General features: G+C 42.5%; 2 protein-coding genes across 2 annotated transcripts in view; one reads left to right on the top strand and one right to left on the bottom strand.

Moving 5' to 3' along the window:
* Positions 1-2,292: 2,292 nt before the first annotated feature.
* On the bottom strand, positions 2,293-11,858 carry LSM3 (LSM3 homolog, U6 small nuclear RNA and mRNA degradation associated). The gene is made up of 4 exons (XM_030307488.1): positions 11,751-11,858; positions 9,446-9,556; positions 6,493-6,588; positions 2,293-2,608 (listed from the first exon to the last, which is right to left on the bottom strand). The coding sequence occupies exons 1-4, from the start codon at positions 11,769-11,771 to the stop codon at positions 2,528-2,530; spliced, it is 309 nt and encodes a 102-aa protein (XP_030163348.1). The 5' UTR covers positions 11,772-11,858; the 3' UTR covers positions 2,293-2,527.
* A 114-nt stretch (positions 11,859-11,972) lies between these two features.
* Positions 11,973-15,263, top strand: part of XPC (XPC complex subunit, DNA damage recognition and repair factor) — a 29,185-nt gene continuing 25,894 nt past the window's right edge. The window contains exon 1 of the mRNA XM_030307487.1: positions 11,973-12,187. Coding sequence (XP_030163347.1) covers positions 12,085-12,187 — 103 coding nt within the window. The 5' untranslated portion in view covers positions 11,973-12,084. The remainder of the gene's footprint in view (positions 12,188-15,263) is intronic.

Raw genomic sequence — 15,263 nt, forward strand, 5'->3', positions numbered from 1 at the left:
AATTTTGTCAGTCCACCCTCCTTTGTATGAGGCAATAATTCATAACAATCTCTTTCAGGAAACCACCAAGACAGGGATCTAGGTATGGCATCTGCTTGAGAGGCTTCCAAAGGAGATGGTCAAGAGGCTCGGCTTGAGCTATGTGACACCACATTGCAGAAGCCTCATCACCAGCTCCAGTGACCACGGTCGTCCAGCTGGCTGGAGCTCCAAGTGCTGTGCAGCCTAGGAGTCCAAGGCATGGCTCCAAGGTGCCCTCTGACTGCATAAGCCCTCAGAGGGCAGCCCTGTGCAGCCCTGTAGAGGAAGCCTTGACATGGAGGGCTGTGGCAGGATGCTGCCTGAGCTGCCCGGGTGCAGACTGAGTCCCAGCTCCAACCCTCCAGGCAGGTAGCCTAAACCACAGAAGGGCTCACAAAACCCACCCTGCGTCCTCCTCCTCCGTCTGGTAACGTGCAAATGGTTATCCTGCAGCTGATCTTTTATTGCCCTTCTTCCTGTATCTTAACAGCTAGGAGCTAAGTGGACATTTGTATGTCACATCAGTTTTCTGGGCACACGAAATCAACTGTGTCAGATTTTAAGGGCCACGGTTTTTAGAAACCTACGTGTGTACACAACAGCCCTCACACCAAAAGTTCTAGTGTAAAAAAAGTTCTATCACTTCTAGGAGAAAAAAGAGAAAGAAGGCCAAGAATAAAGTAGTATCCAGGAACTAACCATGGATATTGGAAGCCACTAAAAATAAAACACAAGCTCAGGAAGAACTGGAGGGTGTGGCAGAGCAAGAGGGCCAGATGCTCCTGTCACCCCGTGGCTGTGGGAGACATCAGGAGCAGTGCACTACCCTGAGCCAGAGTCTCCACAGCACGCCCGTCTCCGCACACACACACACAGGTAGGAGTCCAGCAGATTCACATCCCACCGTCTAGTGCTAGCTGTGGGGCCACAGGCAAGCAATGCAAGCTCTCGGAGCTTCGGTTTGAAGAGCTATTGTAGGGATTGAAGAGGGATATACATACAAGCTGCTTCTGCCTGATGCCCCTTTGTGGCAATCATTACTGTGCAGTATCACCAGCAGCAGCATCTAGGCCAAGAGTTTTACTTGGAAACGGTGATCCAAAGTATCTGCCATTCGCCACCACAGAACCACAGGTCCTATTTTTCCAATATTGAACGGGTTGATGTAAACAGGTTACCCTCTGGGACTACTGAGGCCTAAGGACAAAGTGTGGGGTGAGCAAAAGCGAAGGAAGGTTCTCTCCTGTCTCCTCACATAAGATAAAACCTGGCAGCTTGCTCACACTCGTCTTCCTCTTCACTAACTTGCAGGGACAGGTACAATAAATAATGAAAACGAAACCTTTTTACAGTGTTTACCGGAAACATCTTTCTTGCACATGGCTGAAAATACTGTGCATATGTTAGCATATTGTGCTTGATGATGGACTAACACACACATTCAGCATATTCACAGGCAAGCTATCCACACATCAGACTTTCTACATTTCAAAATGGTACAACCTACTTGGTAGAGAACGTCAAGTTCTAAGTCCTGTCTAAATAAAGTCTGAGAAACTGCCACACATACATGTACTTTCCTCTCTCTTTCAAGCATTAAGTGCTGACTGACTGAAGCTAGAAATAAAAAGAGCTTTGCTTTTTAGCCACTGTGTTTTATTGTGCTACTGAGATATGTTGCTGAAGACCTCTCGTCACGAATGGCCCGTGATCCAAGAACGGAAATATGTTCTTTGAGTCATTAAATATGTGTGGCATTGGTAGATATGACGAGGCTGAACCACACAGGTATATAACCTCTGAAGCCTGACCTTAGAGATATATCGGACCAAGCAGAAGTAACAGAAATCATGCTTCATATTCATGGCAGTGTTAACATCTATAATGTCACAGTCCCACCACCACCACCACCACCACCACCCACCCACCCACCCTGTTCTTTGGGCACTCTTTTTTGTGCTCTTATGGCATCCTGTGCATGCATTATTCTATCTACCTCCCTGGCCTGCAACTGTTGGTTTAAAGAACTGCCTTCCCAGAGGATTTGAAGGAAGTATGCATATTGGCAAAACTAATTTTCAGTGGTCCACCTGGTGCCTCAAACCTAGGAGATGCACAGATGAGTGTATACAAGTAAAGTCAACGTAAGATGTGTGTTTACTTTAAAGAGTTCGCATTAAAAAAAATTAAAAAAGGAAACATCAAATTCAATTTAAAGGAAAAAAACCCCAGAAATTGTCTGAGAAAACAACAGCAAATCAACTCCTGAAAAAGAGTTCTGCATCTTGGTGATCACATTTATTGAAAGGGTTGGAAAAAATAAAAATACTCTTTAGCTTAAGAATTTTTGAGTTATCTGCAAATCAACTCATTTCAGGAGTGCAAGAATCCTTGGTCATTTCTTAATGTCGAAATTAACGCAGGTTTCTCTTTTGAATGTCTTCTACATTTAAAGAGGCAATCATACAAAGTCTCCTATATTCCATAACACGATAAATTCTTTGTTTCAGCCAACTCTTAATGGAGGGGCAACTAGAACAACACCATCTCCCCGGACAAAGAGCATCGGAATATTCCGTTTTGTTGACTGGAAGAGGAAAAAAAAAAAAAAAACACAACACATTTATACAAATATGTAGTAGTATTATTTATTTTTTGAGAAATTGACAACAACAAAACCCACACAGACGCATCATAACACAACTGATTTAAAAACCTCACCACTCACTTACCTTTGTAGCACAAAGAACCACTTTATTAACTGTTTACTTTTCCAGGATGTCAATAATTGGGGCAAAGATTAGAGCATTCACCAAAACCCACGTTCCTCCTCTTCCTAGCACAGAGCTAGACTACATTACTCACACTTCCTTACAACCTGGTGCAGCCCTGAGACTGGGTTTTGACCAATGGGAAGTAAAAAGAAGTGACTGACCCATAAGCCTCCCACAAATGCCCCTCTATGGTCTTCCTCCCATGACTAGCCGGACTCAGATAATGAACTCTGGAGATGGCAGAGCTGTAAGACAGAGGAAGCCTGGGCCCTTGATTAAGTACCTGGAAGAAAGCTATCATGCTGAACTAAAACTCCACTCAGGACTGTTATGTGGGTGAGAAATAAAATTCCGCTGTTGTACTGAGCCGTTACATGTTGCTCCTGTGTCCTACTACTGCGCTCACATATGTGGAACGAATACTTGGGGCACTAGTCTATAGGTGGAGCCTTAGGCAGTGAGGAAACAGATATGGAATACAAATATTTGAAATCCTCTTATGCCTGGAGAAAACATTAGGTAAAAATGTTGCCTGCAAAGGCTTGGAAGGTAGCCCAAGGGCCTCCCTAACCTACAGGTTCTAGGGGAAGAGGCTGGAACAAGCCAAATGTTAGTTGCTATTAACCCGATACATTCAGCAAGGCAGTAAGAGATGAGCCCAGGTAAGAACTAGCTGGTTTTCAAGCAGAGATCACAAGAAATAGGACTCACAGGGTTTGAAAAGCCAACAGTTTTTAGATCCCAAACTATAGACAATGAACAGGCACAAAAGCTTTGCGGACTGAAGCCCAGCAAACCTTCCCAGTTAAACAAACTCAGCCCTGAGGCAAGAATTAGTTTAAGTGTGCTGCTTTCCCACCCAAATTTACTTTAGCAAATGGCCTAAGGGTGGGAAGAACAGTGGGAAGGAACTAAAATAAATAAAGGCATCTATAGATAGGCTATGTGTAGGCAAGAATGTTGAGGTTACTGGCCCATAGAATTGATTGGAAATGAACAGATCAGATGCACACAAAGTCCTAAGCTTTTAAAGAAATTGCATGCAAAGAAACAGCCTGGCTAAAAAAGCTGTTGACTATTTTTCAGTCTTCCAGCATAAGCAAGTACTTGGCTGTGAAAGCTGAAGCCCCCATTTAGGGTCGCCAGATTTAGCAAATGAAAATATAGAGTGCTCAATTACATTTGAATTCTAGATAAATAGAAGAGAATTTTTTTTTTTTTTTTTTTTTTTGGTCTAAGTATGTCCCAAATATTACATGGGACACACTTGACCTAAAAGCCATTACTTCAAATCCTAGGACAGGGAACATTCACACCTCCCCAGGGGATTCTGCTGTATGTTTCCATTCTTCCCTTTTCCGAAGGTAGGTTTTTTTTGTTTGTTTGTTTTTGGTGAAAATTCTGTCCCTGTTCTGCTATAATGGCTGTGGGAGGGGCAATAGTAATTAATTCCTCCTTTTCAGGTTCTAGGAATCTATACCACAAGTGACCACATGTGGATCTGACAGAGAGAACAAAAATATTAGTAACAGTTGTCACAGAGAGCAAGATGCAGTAATGACACACTGGAATCAACGTGAAGAATCAACTGAATTAGTTACTCATCAGTGTGACTGAAAGAGAGAAGTCCCAGAAAATTCTGAGATTTATGGTCTAAACAACAGAAAATCATGCACTGAGGATAGGAAACTGAGAATGATCTCATTTTGAAGGTGAAGAACACCTTCAAAGGAATTTACTTTCAGATGTACTGAGTTCAAGATAATATCCAATGTGAAAATAGTTTCAATTAGAATACTGGGTATGAAAGAGTGAAGCTCAGAAAAGGAAACAAACTGGAGACACAGACTGATCCACAATCATGACAGCTACCAGTCACCACATGCCATGGCTTTACACATACCAAGTTCAGTGCCTCCTGTTATAATCCTGGGAGGCAGGCACAGTTACTGTCATCTTACAAAAGAGGTCCCCTAAGGCTTAGGAAGTTTCTATAACTTGCTCAAGGTCATGAAACTAACCACTAGCAGCAAAAATGTGAGCCCAGATCTGTGAAGAGCTCAAGCTTTGGTGCTGTACTGATTACTGTTACAGACTCCTACTTACTAAATGACATCACACCTCTGAGGGGAAAAAGAGACACATAGGTTAAAAAATTCAAAACCCATGTTCAGGAGAAAGAAAATTTGCAAAGGAGTCAGCAGTCGTTGAAGACAGAAGGAAAGCCAGGATAAAGCAGAAATACAAAAACCTTTTAAAAGGCTAAAAGATGAACACTTACTATGTGCCTGTCACTAACCTGAAGGCTTTTCATGTAACCTCTCAGTGAATCCTAAATAGCTGTATAAAGTGGGTCCTACTATTATCCCCATTTTACAGACAAGGAGACTTAGTCACAGACAGATTGCGTAGTTTGATACAATTAAATAGCTGGCAAGCAAGGGAGTCAAGATTTAATTCCAGTCCTGCAATCTGAGTCTATATTTTAAACCACTATACTCTAGAAGGGTCAAAGACTGGCTTTTCAAATACTTAAAAGACATAGGTGATTTCCTTTTTTTTTTTTTCACATTGAACAATGAAATGTGCCAACATTCAGAAGATCTGCATAGCTCCACGAACTAATATTTTCCAAATGAGCAGTGCTTGATGTCACAGAATCACACAATGTAAAAGATCCATTAAAAGGACAAGGTAGTGGGGCACGTGGGTGGCTCAGTCGGTTAAGCATCCAACTTTGGCTCAGGTCATGATCTCACAGTTTGTGAGTTTAAGCCCCATGTCGGGCTCTGTGCTGACAGCTCAGAGCCTGGAGCCTGCTTTGGATTCTGTGTCTCCCTCTCTCTCTGACCCTCCCCCACTTGCACTGTCTCTCTCACTCAAAAATAAACAAACATTAAAAAAAAAACAAAACAAACAAGGCAGACCTATGAATTTGCATATAGTAAGAGTATGAAAAGTTCAATGATGTGGTCTCAGATTCCACACTGCAATTAACCTTTAAGAAACTACCACTTGTTGAGTTTTAATGTAGCATCAAACGCGAATACCCACAAAAAATACTCCTCCCTTTTGTAACTACCTGTGAGGAAGGATTTTCAACTATGACATATCATAACAGATTACATGCAGAAAAAGATGTGAGAATCTAGATTTCAATTAAGCCAGGCATTAAAGAAATCTGCAAAAAGGTAAAACAAAGACGCTTCTAAGTATTTTGTCCTGTAGTTGATGTTATTTAAATCAACATGTAATAGGCTCACTATTACAGAGTTAGTGTTTTTAAAATTTCTGTTTTAGTTTTTATTAATTATTGATAGCTTAAATTCACATCAAACAAGGAACACTGTCCAGCATTACTCTTACAGACTAACACACATGAGCATCTTAAACTGACATGTATCAGTGAATCCTGGCAACCGGATGAGGTAAGTGCTAGTATTCTTGCCTAACAATGAGGAACTTAAATCTGCCAAGTTAATTCACTGGCCCAACATAACCCAGGTGGGACATGGCCACAACAGCACTATAAATTAGGTCCGTCTGACCCTAAAGTCTTTGCTTTTGATTGCTATACTTTACTGGGTCCACAAGTAGGTGTCAAATCATGACGGGCTTTTTATAAATAAGTGTTATGCTGTTGGATGTTGAGAACATTTGACATTTTAAAAGTGAAGAACAGAATTCCATGACTTACTTTATATATCTCCTCATAGGTTTCCTCATCAATTTCTATGGTAGTCACAGTCTCTTCCACATCTCCCAATATCATATTTAAATGCTGATCATAAGCCTGCAGTGGAAAGGTGAGCGATCAAGAAACTTAATCATCAAATAAAGGAACAATGAACAGAGCTTACGCACAATACTTATATCACACACTTTTATACACAAATAAAAAATAATTCTGCTGTGCTAATAAGCTGTTTCTTCACAAATTATTTCCAGTGACAAGTTAACTGACCTGATAAAAATACAAAGCTGTTCATATGGCCTAAAATTAATTTACTCAAAATAATTTGAAATTATTATTTTTTTAAAGCGTCTACCCTATTGGTCATCCAAGACAGTCACATCATTTATAATATTTATGAGAAAAAGCAAATTCATCACTTTTCAGTAGACTTCTTTCAATTCCCTCTGTAACAGCATGACAAGAGAGATACAGTGAAAGAAATACGATTCTTTAACTGTGAAGAAGATGGCACTTCAGTCTCCCAAAGGCACAAGACAAGACCTCCCTGTGCTAAACTGAACACCACCGCATGAAACCAGTAGAGCAATACCCGGCCCACGTAAAACCTAGCCAAAATAAACTGTGTTTGGCACCTGTAGGCTCAATCAATAAATGTTGCCATCCTGATAGGGATAGCCTTAATCCAAACTCTAAAGCTCATGTATTTTACTAAAAGGTAAAACTCCAGGGGCCTTGTTCAGAACCCACTTATGCTTACTTCTTTTTTAAAAATTTCTTTTATTTTGGGGCATCTGGCTTGCTCAGTTCGTTGAGTGTCTGACTTTGGCTCAGGTCATGATCTCACAGCTTGTGAGTTCGAGCCCCGCATTTGGGCTCTGTGCTGACAGCTCAGCCTGGAGCCTGCTTCAGATTCTGTGTCTCCCTCTCTCTCTGCCCCTAACCCATTCGCATTCTGTCTGTCTCTCTCAAAAATAAATAAACATTAAAAAAAATTTTTTTTAATAAAAAAAATTTATTTTTTATTTGAGGCAGGGAGGGAGGGGGAGGGGGGAAGGGAGGGAGAAGGGAGGGAGAGAGAAGGAGGGAGAGAGAGAGAGAGAGACAGAATCTTAAGGAGGCTCCAAGCTCAGTGTAGAGCCTGACATGGGGCTCAATCCCACCACCCTGGGATCATGACCTGAGCTGAAATCAAGAGTTGGATGCTCAACCGACTGAGCTGCCCAGGTGCCTCTCACTCATGCTCACTTGTAACAAAGGGTTAAATGGTTTACCAGCTCACATCAAAATAAAAGTAACGCATCAGCCACATAGCAGCCACTTCTACCAAAGCATACCAACAAGAGCAAAAATCTATAGATGAGGGCCAGAAAACAAACAAAATATTGGGGGCCATTTAGTATAGAGGCAATGAAGTCTAGAAGGGAACTAAAGAAGCCTCCAAGAGCTAAGGCGACATATCTGTCCCGGGGTGTGTCTCCACATGCCACTGGCCCATGTGTTTAAGCGCAATTCTCTTTTTCTTGGTAAAGTTGCCACTCTTCCATTTCCCGGGGTTCCTCTTCTCATAAAGCCAGCTGTATATCAAGATCACTGTCTTCCTAGGTCCCTGCTTTCTAAGTACAGGACACTCTTTACCTTTAGGTCTTATCGAAGGTGAAATCAAAGTACTTAAGAATGGGGCTGCAGTCAGATTGCCCAGGGTCATATTCTGGATCTTCCTTTAACTTAAGCAAGTAACTTCACCTTTCTAGGCCTGAGCTTCTTCAACTGCATAACCAGGCTAATTAGCGTCTACCTTGATAGGGCTGTTATAAAGGTTAAATGAGACATTACATACAAAACACTTATAATAAAAGCACCTGGAATGTAATTAATGCTCAACAAATATGAGCCGTTTTAAATCCCTTTAAGGTAGAATGATGGTAGTAAAAACAATATATACAGGAGAGTGACAAGTTGTCAAGAAAAGACAAAACCCTCAGTATACTCTCTCTATGAATAAATAGGACCACTTCAAGGGACCAATCCTATAGAAATACGTACAGATATACACAAAGAAACATGCACAAAAATACATACTGCAGACTTACTTACGGCAGCAAGAAATGGAAAACAATCTAAAAACCACTTTCACAATACACAGAATTCTATGCAGTCCTTAAAAAGAATAAAGGAGGGGCGTCTGGGTGGCTCAGTTGAGCCTTCAACTCTTGATTTCAGCTCAGGTCATGATCCCAGGGTTGGGCGATCAGGCTCTGTGCTGAGCGTGGAGCCTGCTTAAGATTCTCTTTTCCTTTGCCCCTCTCCCCAGCTCACGCTCATTCGCTCTCTAAAAAAAATAAAGCTGAATGGAGATTTATATGCATTCATGATGAATAATTTCCAAGAAAGATTAAGTGAAAAAGAAAGCTGCTCAAAAACACGTACAGCAAGATCCCAGTTTTATTTACAGGTAGTGTATATAGTGCAAATACATGCGTGGGATCACATGTATATGTATTTATGTGTAAATATATAGAAAAGACCTAAAAGATCACAGACCCAATTTCTAAGTGGCTAGCAAAAGAAAAAAATGGGATTTCACCTTTTACTCTATGTACTTCTGCGCTATTTAATTTTTCTCACAAGAAAACGCAAACTTATGTACATATCAGTAACTGATAGAACGTTTAAATAAGAATGGAGAATAAATGCTGTTTACAAATAAATAGAAAAAATGAAAGAAATGAAAATGTTCTTTAAAATTACATCATTTCTGTTAGAAAAAATATTAAAGAGGTGAATTAAATGCAGTTGTACTTGACTTGTAGAAATATGGGTGACCTTCCACCTTCTTATCTACATTCAAAATACTCTTCTATATCAGACAGTGTTTATATTTCAAGGGGGTAGTGGTAGGGAGGCATGACAGAGAAATAATCTGATTTCAAGGTAATTTAATAAATTTACTTACATGTAATCTGCCTCGAAGCTCTCTGTCATTCCTCATTTTCACATAAATTCGCTCATCCAGGCTGAGCCTGATGAGATCCAGGGGCTCCTCTACGGTGTTGGTGGTTTGTTGCTGATGAAAGAAACAGGCTTAGTAATACAGTACTAGCGAGTGCAGTGTTCAAGTCATTGCTATCCTGTATGACGGTGGGCAAGTTACTTAAACCTCAATGCCTGTCTCAGACTCTGTAAAATGTGGATGACGATAGCGCCTACCTAATACTGTTGTTGTGAGGCTCAAAGGGCATATTATGAAAGCTTAAAACAGTGCCTGGATCATAGTAAGTGCTATGTAAGTGAAGGCTGAAACACACGTACACAGGAAGGAGTTATACAGCAAAATAAGCATGTACTTTGTTCTCTCAAAATCCAAAGTGCCTGACCCAATTTCAGGGTACAGGAAGTCACTGTCTGGGACTTCAACCTTACCTCAAATTTCATTTAGTGATTTGAAAAAATTTCATTTAATGATTACCACACACTAATCAGAATGCCAAGGGGAGATTCAATCTGGGGCAGGTTGAGTTTAGGGTGCCAACTGGCCACTAAGATGAATATATTTAGCAGGGAGTATTGAATACTGGTTGAAAGCACTAGCTTTGAAGTCAGGCAGTGTGTGTTCAACTCCTGAATCTGAAACTTGTGAATTCGGATAAAAAAAAAAAAAAAATCATGCCATCTCTGAGCATCAGCTTCCTTGTTCGTAAAATGAGGACGCCATAATCTTCCCTTCATGACACTTGCAAGGACTGGATGAGCTAATGTATTAAGTTAACGTATTAAGTGTATTCACAATAGTAAGTGGCAAACTGAAAGTACTTAAAAATGGTTCTTGTTATTTCCAATTGAAGAACTGCTGGAAATATAGGTCCCAGAGAGATCAGGGCTAGGATGACTTGGGAGTCATCCAAATGCAAGGGATGGGTAGGCAGGAAAGTTGGTAAGATTATTCAAGGAGTTTCTTTGGTGAGTACATCAGGCCAGTGGCAGAATGCAACTGAAAGTTACAGGCTCTACAGTGTTAAAAAAACTAGAATGAAAAAAAAATTCCTAACCTCAACTGGTCCTCAATCCCAATTAAACAGGTGATTGTCAAAGACCAGCTAACCAACTACTACATTACGGTAGAGCGGTCAGTCTCTGCCCTCAAGGAGTTCATTCTAGTGGGGAGAGGGGTATGAATAAATATATAGTAATACTACAAGAACAGACACACCACAGAGCCCTACTGCTCCTTTGGCTACTATAGTCTACAATACCCACTGTCCATACTTTTCATCCTGTAGCTTTAAATTTGCCTTTTCAAAGAAGCCTCCCTGATTAACCAGTTCATTCGTTCAATAAATATTTGTTCAGGGTTTCCAGCACTGTTCTGAACCTGGAGGACAGAATGGTGAACAAAACCCTGCTCTTAAGGATCTCACATTCGAGTGGGGAAAGACAGACGTTGAACATCGAAGGGTCTACTTAATATGAACAAATAACATGCTACGAAAAAAAATAAAGCAGACTGGGAAAGAGTGCTATTTTACGCAAGCGGCCAGATAAATCCTCGTTGATGAGGTGAAATTTCAGGAGAAAGCTAGGTTGTGGCCTGATCCACAAATATATCTTAGGAAGAGCATTTTCGGGAAAAGGAGAGAAGATGAGAAAGCCTGGAGGACCATCATATTATTTTATATACCAGGTCCTTGCTTGTTTTCTTCATGCCACATCACAGTTCCTACATATTACAAGTTTGTTTACTTATCTGCCCTTCCAGAGAACATAAGCTCCAAGTGGAGACAGGGCTCACGTTTGCCAATGCCGGTGTCCCTGGTGCTTAGAGCGGAGTCTAACCATACAAGTTGATGTTTACTACTCATTTGCTGAACAAGTAACAACCGTTGCGCTCATAATAGTAACTATTTAGCTTTATTATCACCTTTTCTATCAGAATCCCGACATCTCCGTGAGGCAGGCAGGGATAATCATTCCCATACCACTGATGAAGATGAGATACAAGGGAAAGGAAGTGACGAGTGTGAAGAATAATTAGTTTTCAGGCGGGCTTCCAAGGGGAAACCATCTCAGGGCGTGAGACAAAATTCGGAGGGGGCGCGGTTACCAAAGGGAAGATTAAAAGCCGTGATAACCTAGAAACAGGGCGGCATGAAGGCCACCTTTCGGTGAGCTTGGAGAAAGTAGCCCTGGGACGCAAAGCCGAACAGGGTGAGGGCTAGCAGTGGAAAAGCCGCTCTGGAGTGAGCCCCTCAAAACACACTCACCTGGTCCACGTCGTCCGCCATGCTTCAAACCCTGCGCTCTTTCCTGCCTCTCGCGAGAGTACGCGAGCCGCTCGCGCGCCCCCCTCCCCCCGCCGCTGTCTCCGGAAACGCGAAAAATACAATGAGCCGGAAGTAGAGAGAAATTCGCTCTGCGCTGTCTTGCTTTGTACAGTTTGTATTGGTCATTTGAGGCTGAGGCTGGGGCGGAGCTTCATCGGCGTAGACTTGGCCTATAAGGAAAGGGCTGGCGATGGCTCGCCCAGCTGGAGGCGGAGCTTGTGCTCCCATTCCCGCGGCTTAGTGCGTCAGTCTCCGGGAGTCTTGCCTGGGCAACATGGTTCGGAAGCGTGCGGCCGGTAGGGAGCCGCAGGGACGTGAACCGTGCGGCCGGAAGGCCAAGGGCAAGAGCACGGCCCGGCGTGAGGAGAAGGAGGCGGGTGAGAGCGAGACCGAGCCGGGCTTAGGGGTAGATGCTCATGCTCAAGGAGGGCAGGAAACAAAGTGCGGGGGTGGGGGGAGCTGACTTCTGGAGGTGAGGGGGCGGAGAATACCCTGTTTGCCTTGAGCGGAGCCGGCGTTAAAGGCGGCCCGGGGAGGCGGGCGGTTGTGCCACTGCTTGGGTCCTCACCGACGTCGCTGTGCTTTAGTCCTCGGGAGGACTGATGCGCCCTGGGGGTTCCCCTGGAGCTCAACCTGACCATTGGCTCTCCGGCGTTGCCTCTTTCCTGCTCCCTGTTGCCCACAGGATGCTGTCCAGCCTCCTGCAGATGCAAAGGGCTGAATAGGGCAAAAGGCATTACAGTTGTTTTGTGGCCCCCAGAAGACGGATGGACCAGAGTGCTGTAATGTGCGGACTCCCAGAATAATATCTTCAGTTAAATCTCACCCCAGAGTTCCAGATTCGGATCCAACCTGACTTCTCCACCTGGATGTCGAATAGGTTTCTTATATTCGTCAAGGGCAAAGCAAAACTCTTGCTTTTCCCCTTTAAGCCTGTTTCTTCCCCACCTTTTCCCATTCAATAAATGATCCCTTCACCCACTTGTTAAAGCAAGCCTCTCCTTTTCATTACACATACACATCTAATCCGTCAGCAGGTTCTACCAATCCAACCTCAGAGCTGTATCTCAGATCCCTCCACTTCTCTTTATTTCCGTGGTTACAGCCCCTGCCTAAGCCACCATCACTTTCATTTGAAGGACCACAGTTGCTTTACTGGTCTCCCTACTTCCCCACTTCTCTGCAATGGCTTTCCACCTGGCAGCCCAAATGATTAAAAAAAAAAAAAAAAAAATCAGATTGTGCCATGTTCCTACCTCAAACCTGTGGCTTCCCATTGCTCTTGGCCTAAAATCCAAATTCCTTACCATGGCCTGCAAGACCTTACATGATTTGGCTGCTGCTACTTTTGTTGTCTTTTAGGACTCTTTGCCAGATACCCTCCTTATTGGCTTCCTGTCTGTTCCTCAAATATGCCATGTTATTTCTCACCTTGAGCCTTTGCCTTTGATATTCCTTCTGCCTGCAATGTTCTCCCATGGCTCTAGGGTGGCTGATTTCTTCTGTTCCTTCACATCTGAACTTACACTGCTTTGAGTGTCTGATCTAAGGTGATCCTTACCAGGTACTCCTTCACAGGCCCTCACAGCCTCTGTTGCATAATGTAATGATCTTGTTAATTTATTTGCTTCCTTTTAGGGTAGCCCGTCTTACTACCATTTAAGTTTATGCAAATGTGTTTTATTTTTTTGCTGTGTCCTGTATTGTCCTCTCCCTCTTCCCTGCATATGCCAAGTGCTCAATAAATGTTTGCAATAATTGCATAGTGCATGCTGTAGAAGGGATTTCTGGCATTCCTAAAATAATCTGAATAGAAGTTTAGGTAACCAACAAGGATTCCTATGACACTAGGTTCAATACTATGATTATATAAGTTCAACATTCATTAGTAAATAGGCAAATGGAAGTCATTTCCAAACTTAGAAGGTAATTTACCCCACAGTTAATGCTGTGAGTTCCATTTTATTGATTTACTCATTCAGGTAATTTACCTTTACACAAAGGTAAATTGCCCTTTACACAAAGTATTCAAGACAGTGATATTTTGGAAGAAGGTAGCAGGCTTTGTGGCTTTTGAAGGAACAATCAAGTTTGGAGAGATTGGGAAATGCTCTCTGAAGGAGATACGTTTGATCTGTGACTTTAAGGATGGGTAACATTTCAGCATATGGCTGTGGAAAGGGGTTGTTATTGCAGTCAGAGGGAATGTATTCTGAATATGTGGCACTTCAGGAGTTCGAAGTTTTAGCCTGATGGAAATGCCACCTGCCTGGGTACCATTTCTTCCAGCTTAATACTTGATCTGGACTCCAGGTTGGTGCAACTTAGTAGTTATATGCACTAGTGCAAATTATTTTGGACAAATAGTTTACCTCTCTGAACCTCATCTCTGAAACACAATACTACCTTTCAGGGTAGTTGTGTTTGCGAGTGAGGTAGAAGCATCTGCCACGGTCCACGTCAGGTAATCAGATGGGCTACCTTCTGTCGGTTCGGCCTAGGTGTAGGTGAGGAAGCATCCAGGCATGAGTCAGACCCTGCTAGCTAGAGGAGCTTGGCAGTAAGTTCTCTTCAAGGAAGAGTTACAATCTTTGCTGTGGTTGGGTCAAAGAACAGTCTGGTTGTGGATTGGGCTACAGTTCACACTGATTTGATGACTTTACAGTATAGTTTCTGAGCACCTCATTGCATGCCAAAGAAGGTGACACTTGGCTGCTTTCAACGTTTAGGGACAAAGAAAACAGTCTTCCACATTATTTCCTTGTTTCTATTAGGGTATGTCTAATTTCTTTATGTTTCTTCCCTATGTCAATGCTTTCGTCACTGTGAATCATTAATTCCTTCAATAAATATTTACTGAGAACCTGCTATGTCCAGGCACTGTTCTCAGTCCTGGAATTAATAGTAGTGAACAGGACAGTCACGATCCCTGTTCTCGTGATGCTTACAATCTGTGGGGGAGGTGGGGGGGGGGCAGACAATAACAACTTAAATAAATTCATGCAGTGATAAGAGTTACGAAAAGAAGTAGAACAGGCAATAGAACTGCCATGGGGGTGAGGAAGAAGCAGCTAAGTCAGAATTGGTAGTCAAGGAAGGCCTCTTTGAGGAGGTGATTGATAGTTTGAACGAATTACTGAATGTCCTGAAGGAGCCATTCATAGGAAGTTCTGAGGGAAGGCAGAGGAAGCTGTAAGTTTTAACAACTTAGGAGGAAATGAAATGAGCTTGGCCGGTTGGCTGGACACAGTAAGTGGGGGGAGAGTGGTAGAAATTGAGGTGGGAGAAGTGGACAGGACTCTTAGTTTGGAGACCAAACTAAGTTTGTATTTTATTCTAAGCACTATGGGATGCCGCTGGCAGTTTTAAGCAGGTATTATTAAATCTCACTGGAAGGTCAAGTAGACCATGTGGTAATTCCTGCCTTTCTGAAATAACCACATTGGCCTCAAG

The sequence above is a fragment of the Lynx canadensis genome, chromosome A2, assembly GCF_007474595.2.
Source record: "Lynx canadensis isolate LIC74 chromosome A2, mLynCan4.pri.v2, whole genome shotgun sequence".
Classification (NCBI taxonomy): Eukaryota; Metazoa; Chordata; class Mammalia; order Carnivora; family Felidae; genus Lynx; species Lynx canadensis.